Source organism: Palaemon carinicauda, chromosome 8 (assembly GCF_036898095.1).
Source record: "Palaemon carinicauda isolate YSFRI2023 chromosome 8, ASM3689809v2, whole genome shotgun sequence".
Lineage (NCBI taxonomy): Eukaryota > Metazoa > Arthropoda > Malacostraca > Decapoda > Palaemonidae > Palaemon > Palaemon carinicauda.
This window is the reverse complement of record NC_090732.1, coordinates 119,539,803-119,546,809: the sequence shown is the minus strand read 5'-3', so window position 1 is coordinate 119,546,809 and position 7,007 is coordinate 119,539,803. Positions and strand designations below refer to the sequence as shown.

Sequence of the window (7,007 nt, the reverse complement as noted above, 5' to 3'; positions counted from 1 at the left end):
CACTTTTACCTTCAATCCTTCATTCAACCATTCACTGCCCTTCCTCATATTGCCTCCAACAAACTTCTTGCCACACACATCACTTGCAATCCCAACAAAATTTTCTTTTACTAACTTCCACTCCTCCTCTAAATTACCAGTTTCTCTTACTTTCACTTCATCATATGCCATTTTCAACCTTTCTTGATATTTACTTTTTACCCCCAGGTTTTATTAGCTCTTCAACCCTCACTAGCTCCCTTTTACATCCACCTACTCTATTCCTCCACTCTTTTGCTACAACTAATTTTGCCAAATAATCTTCAAAAGTTTTAGGCAATATGGGAGCTATGAAAATTGGGGAGTAATCAGCTGGACTTGAGCTACCACAAATGCATTTACAAAATGGAGTAACATGGCCAATTCTCCAACAAGTGCTAAAAGAGCCTCTTATTGCTAACTTGCACAAAATAATTGATAACTACAGTCTCCCATACGTAAACTTTAAAAAGAGACTTAGTCAGTCTGTTCAACATAAAAACAATTGCTACAAGTTTGAACTTCATTAGTTATGGCAATTCAACTACCTGATTAGGAAGATCCTTCTACAACTTTGACAGTTTTTCACAGTTGTAATCAAACTTTTCTATACTGTGTTAAACTTTTCTATACTGTGTAATGTTGAGCCTCATGAAGGAAAAGGCATGGTTATTAGTGATAGTCTAGCAATCACAGAACTTAAGGTCAATGGATTATAATGTACAAACAATGATTGTATTAAAAAACATTTTTAAAATATAAAGCCATCCACAAAAAGGTACATTGCCTCCTGTTTCTCCTCTCATTTTGATCCCACAGATTAAGTGCAACAGAATGAGGGTGAAAGCAAGACACTGACCATGTAGAGGTGAATTAGATACTTTAGTTTTTCTGTATTACAGATACAACCATTAACTATGGCTGATAGCCATGAGATAATTCACACTCGAGTATTTGACTACTCTTTCTTTGCGTTTTGCAAATAAAAACTTGGAAAATATTGAGTTTTGTACTTACGTAGAAACAGTTAACCTCTTACAATGGGTTAGAAACAGGAGATAATGGATACAGCATCCTCTTCCTTTCACAAGCATGCAAAATATAATAGTACTGAAATAACAGTCAAGTCTTCAAGCTTCAGTTTACTGGTACAACTCCAAATTTTGCAAGCTTGGATATTGCTGATGAATACTTAAAGAAGATACTTGCAGAGAGTTCTAGGCCTTCAAAGTGAAATACAGAAACTTTACCATGGCTGTCACCAACAACAACATTCTGCCAAAGAAAAAAGACGAAAATGTTACGATAATAATTTGATCTTTAGGTATAGTTAGATGCATAAAATACTGATACAGCATAATGATTGAAAATAAATTAAAAAATTATGATAATATAACTATTCCTCTCAAAAATTATTAATATAAAAGTAGATTACTGTGCTTAAAATATGTTGCATATAAAATACTTCCACAAAGATTGATCCTTTATAAATATATAAAGTGTTTCATCACAACCTTACCACTCATAAATGGCAACCTTTGTGTTTTTTCTCCTTGACAGATGAGCAGAACTAGCTCACTAGCTTGATACATGTATAATCTTCAACCACATGTACCAAACAACAACTTCATTTGTCATGTATTGATAGCGATGCAAATAGCTGAGCAGAATTAATTGCCTGTTCCTTAATGCAGGACTCCAACAATATGTTTTGATTTTTTCAACTATTTAATTTTATTTCATTATTTTACTCCACTATTTCCTTTCATTTTTAGTAGGTACAGTATATAGTTTACTTTAATTTCAATTTTCAGTGACTAAGAATGCTATAGTACTGTAGTACTTCAAAGATATCCTCTAAATCATATTGCCAAAAAAAGGGATTTTGACGAAGGAAAAATCTATTTCTGGGGAGAGACCTGTGGCGCCCGGTGAAAAGTCCTTCTTGTATATCTTTTCTGATAAAACCTTCCAATTATACCAGAGAAAGATAAAAGCATGGAATGCTGAGGTTACAACCCTCGCGCGAGCACCTTTTGGGTGTCGTGTATAAAGCAAAGGCGCGTGAAATCCACTATTCACAGGTTGTCTTCCATTTAGTTAATTCCTTCGTCAAAGGGATGGGCCAATACAAAGGCCCTAGACACACCCCCGTCGCCGCACCACCCACGCCACGACACGAGTGCCATCTGAACAACATCCTTCTGTATTGGCCATGATGGCTTGGAAAGGAAAGGGTGGGATCGTGTAAAATAAGGGGAAGGGTTTCACCGGGCACCACAGGTCTCTCCCCAGAAATAGATTTTTCCTTCGTCAAAATCCCTTTTCTGGGTCGAACCTGTGGCGCCCGGTGAAAATGTACCAGAGAATGCTTTCCAAGCCCAACAATAACTACTAATTTAATAAGGGGAGAGAAACAACACCATGTAAAGAAAATCATATATAATTAAGGTAAGTAGGCATAAAATATAAACTAGCCACAGGTGAGAGTAAGGATAAACAAACATGATAACAGGGAAACCTCTGAGTATCAGAGGAAAACATGCAACAAAACTGACATGGCTAAGAATATCCCAACCTTATAACAACGGAAAACAATAATAGTTACAATCATATTAACCTAATATGTAATACACTTAGGGCTAATGAACCACCAAGGAAGCGGCGTCGTGGTGCGAGTGGCGGGTAGGAGGGAGAAGAGAAGAGATGGATGAAAGGAAGAACAAAAGATCAATGGGGAGAGATAAGGCTCCCAGCTGCAACCGTTGGGTATTTAAGAGCCTGCAAGTTCTTTAGATAGTGGCGTTTGAAGACCATAGGAGATTTCCAACCCGTGTATTTCTTAAGGTTATCAAAGTCCATATTCTGGAAATAGTTGATGGAGGTAGCTATCGATCGGATATCATGAGCATGGGGAAATGATCCCGGATTGGCTTGTTTAATGAAGTATAGGATCTGTTGCCTAATGCCACGTATGGAAATGGTACCTCCTTGTTCTCTGATAAACAAGGGGCCAGACGATCGGGTAGCAGTCCTGGCTAAAAAGGCCCTGAGAATGGTGACCGGACATAGAGAAGTATCTTGGAGAAGAGGAATAATCTTCCAAGGGGACCACCTATTTTGGGGGGTCCTTGTTCTTAGCTAGGAATGCCCTGTCTGGTGAAAGAAGTATCTCACCTGAAGGGAGGAAATCCATGTTCTCTGAGTTTCGTGAGAGAGCTGCTAGTTCTGAGATTCTGGAACCCGAGGCCAAAGCTGTTAGAAATAAAGTCTTCCTAAGAAGAGTGATATAAGAGCAGGATTCGTTGTCCGTGTCGGAGGCCAGTTTGAGGACATCATTTAGAGACCAAGAGACCTTTTGAGGACGAACCGAAGGTCGAAGCCTAGCACATGCTTTTGGAATAGATGAGAAATAAGACTCCGCCAGGTTAATGTTAAACCCAACCAGGAAGACTTTCTTCAGAGCTGACTTAATGGTGGTTATAGTGCTAGCTGCTAGGCCTTTGTCAAATATGGACCTAAAGAAGGAGATGGCTAAATTAGGAGTCATAACCGAATGGTCTGAAGTCCTTAAGAAATCCGCTAGTTTCTTAACCGCCGAATCATAATGGCGAATCGTTGAGTCCCTTTTGTCTGATTCTATAAAGAGGACATTATCTGGGTCGATGTTTGCGTCCCTACGTGCCGCAAACTTCATGAAATCCACAAAGTTAGGGTTTTGGCTATCCTTGAGGAATCTGACACAGTCCGAGTTTGGACCACCTGGGTCAGTTTGGGGAATGGGATCCGGAAGGGACGGAGTTTCAACTCGAGGAGGAGAGGAAACCAACTGCTCTTTGGCCAGTGAGGTGCCACTAAAGCTACTGCCCCGTTGAAGGAGCGGAGTTTGTGCAAGACTTTCAGTAGAAGATTCACTGGAGGGAATAAGAAGATCTTCAGCCAATGGTTCCAATCCAGGGTTAAAGCGTCCATGGCATAATCCTGAGGGTCCAGGTTCGGTGTCATATAACATGGTAGTTTGTGATTGAGTCGGGTCGCGAATAGATCTACCTGGAGACCTGGAACCAGCCTGAGTATCCACCGGAAGGAGCGCATGTCCAGGGACCACTCCGATTCCAGTGGGCTCGTCCTGGATAATGCGTCTGCTATCACATTCTGGACTCCTGCTAGGTGAGTTGCTGACAGGAACCAGTCTTTGTCGGCTGCCAAGGTGAAGATAGTGACCAGGATCTGATTCAGGTTGGGTGATTTGGACCCCCCCATGTTGAGGCAGTGGACTACGGCCGTGCTGTCTGACACTACTCTGATGTGGGTCGACCTCGGAGGGGAGATTCTCTTCAGGGTCAAGAACACCGCCATGGCTTCGAGAACATTGATATGGAACTGTCTCATGGCGGGTGACCAAGAGCCCTGAAACATCTGATGTTGAGAGTAACCCCCCCAACCACTCAGAGACGCGTCGGTATGAATTGTCACTTGTGGAGAGGGGAACTGTAGAGGAACCGACTTGGAGAGGTTCCTCCGATCGGACCATGGTTGTAGTCTCATTTTCAAGACAGAGGGGATCTTCGAGGTCTTGTCTCTTAAAGGTATTGTCGCCCTCTTTCTCCAAACTCGATTGATGTCTTTGAGTTTGGCTTTTAATAGGAGATCGGTCAGAGAGTCAAACTGGAGTAGGCTGAGGATTCGTTCTAAAGCTCTTCTGGACACCTGTTTGTGTTTGAGAAAGTTCCTGACCTTGGAAGCTATCTCCCTCACCTTCTTGGGAGGAAGGGAGAGCTTGTGCTTTGAGAGGTCCCAATGGATGCCTAACCATTCGAAGATGCTTGATGGTTGTAGGCGGGACTTCCGGAGGTTGACTTGGAAGCCCAGTTTGGCGAGAAAATGGAGTACCTTCGACGTAGCTCTGTTGCATTCCTGGTGCGACTGGGCCCAAATGAGCCAATCGTCCAGATAGGCGACGATTTGTATCCCTTGGTGTCTGAGTTGCTCGAGCACCGTCTCCCCCAATTTCGTGAATACCCTGGGGGCAATGCTGAGACCGAAGGGCATGACTTTGAATGCGAAGGCTCTCTTGCCGAGACGGAAGCCTAGGTAAGGAGAGAAGTTTCGAGCTACTGGGACATGATAATAGGCGTCGGTAAGATCGATAGAGGTGGTGACGGCCCCACGGGGAAGTAAGGTCCGTACCTGAGAGATAGTCAGCATACGGAACTTGTCGCAAAGGATGTAAGAGGTGAGCTTCGACAAGTCCAGAACTACCCTCAACGCCGACGAGTCTTTCTTCGGGACTGTAAACAGGCGGCCTTGGAATTTCAGGGATCGAACCCGCTTGATTGCTCTCTTCTTGAGTAACTCCGCCGTGTACTCTTCCAGGATGGGAGTGGGTCTCTGGAAGAAGGTCACCGGTGGAGGAGGGGATCCCTGTGACCATTTCCAACCCAAGCCCCTTGATATTATGCTGTGAGCCCATGGACTGAAGGTCCAATGATCCCGGAAGTGATAAAGTCTCCCTCCTACCGGCATCACATCATTGGGAGGGAGTGAACTTAGGGCCCCTCCCTCCACGGGAATCCCTTGCTCTAGGCCCGCCGCGTTGGCGGAACTGTCCTCTACCTCTGAAACTCCCTCTTTGGTATCCACGAAAGGAACCAGAGGATTCGTAGGCAGGGTTGTATGCAAGTGAGGGCATCCAAGAGGGGTTGGGCTGTGTACTGTACCAGGGGGAGCAGCGAGGTAGACTACCTGCTGAGGAGGCGCCTGTTGTCGAGAAGTCGAGGCCGCGGAAGGCTGTGGGGACGAGGTACCCCGGGCCGCCTTGTAAGGACTAAACCTCTGCCTCTTCTTGAAGAACGTGTGTCTCTGGGGTTCGAACCTCTTTTTGGCTGAGAGACCCCACCTTACCTGCAAATTCTGGTTTGCCCTCGCTGCGTCCTGAAGAACCTTATCCACCTCGGTCTGAGGGAAGAGGGTCTTACCCCAGCAGGAGGACGCTATCAGTCTGTTCGGCTCATGCCCGATGGTGGCCTCCGACAGAACGAACTTCCTGCAACTAACCCGAGCTGACCAGAAGTCATGGAGATCTATTTGGTAGGATAGCAGCTGGTTCTTTGTGGCGACTCTGAACAGCGTTTCCTCCGGGTAAAGAGATGCTAGGGACTCCATGGAGGTGATGGATTGGAGGGACCTAGCAAGTCTAGTACGGGTCTCGAACTCAGTTTTGAGAAGACTCTCTATTAATCTGGGAAGCTTCTCAGAGAAAAGAGTAGAGGCACAGTCCGGGTCTAGTTTCCCCACCGTGAAGGTAGAAGCCGCAGCATCTCAGGCTGCCGAGGAACCCGGAATAAGCAAAGAGGTGGGGTCCGTCTCCTTGAGAGCCGGCATGGAAGAGCCTTCCTTGATGGCCTGTATAGTCAGCTCTGTGACTTTGTCTATGAGTGGCAAAGAGATGGAGGCCGCTGTCGTAAAAATAGTGTAGGAACCTTTGTGTGGGGTGAGCTTGGAGTTAATACACCCCCACTCTGATAGTGTTCTGGCCCAGATAGCCTGGGCCTGCTCTTTTGGAAATATGACCGTTTCCTTCGGTACCTTGTCCATACGGACCAATGCATGTTCCTTTAACCGTACAAAACCACTGAACGGGAATGCTAGGCACCCTTCAGCCCATACCTTCACTTGCTTTATATCCATCTACTTACCTTGTTGTGCAAAAATAACTGGGAGAGAAGGATGGGGTGGAGTGCCAAGTGGATGGTTGGCCTGTTCAAATTAGACAATTACAAACCCATACAAGATTATCGACACGTCAGTTGATTTACCTGCAATATGCTGACGACACTGGCACTTTTACCTGCACCAAGGAGTAAAACTACACATCTCTAAAACCCAATCTTCAATATACGAAGCCTTTGGCTAGTAGATAAATACAAGAAAAAACAGAAGTCATAGTACAGTACAACAAACTAGAGTAAATGAGAATGTGCCCGTCT

General features: G+C 44.6%; 1 protein-coding gene across 1 annotated transcript in view; it reads right to left on the bottom strand.

Annotated features, from left to right (window-relative positions):
- Positions 1-1,147: 1,147 nt before the first annotated feature.
- Positions 1,148-7,007, bottom strand: part of LOC137645858 (dynein axonemal intermediate chain 4-like) — a 244,609-nt gene continuing 238,749 nt past the window's right edge. The window contains exon 15 of the mRNA XM_068378847.1: positions 1,148-1,293. Coding sequence (XP_068234948.1) covers positions 1,156-1,293 — 138 coding nt within the window. The 3' untranslated portion in view covers positions 1,148-1,155. The remainder of the gene's footprint in view (positions 1,294-7,007) is intronic.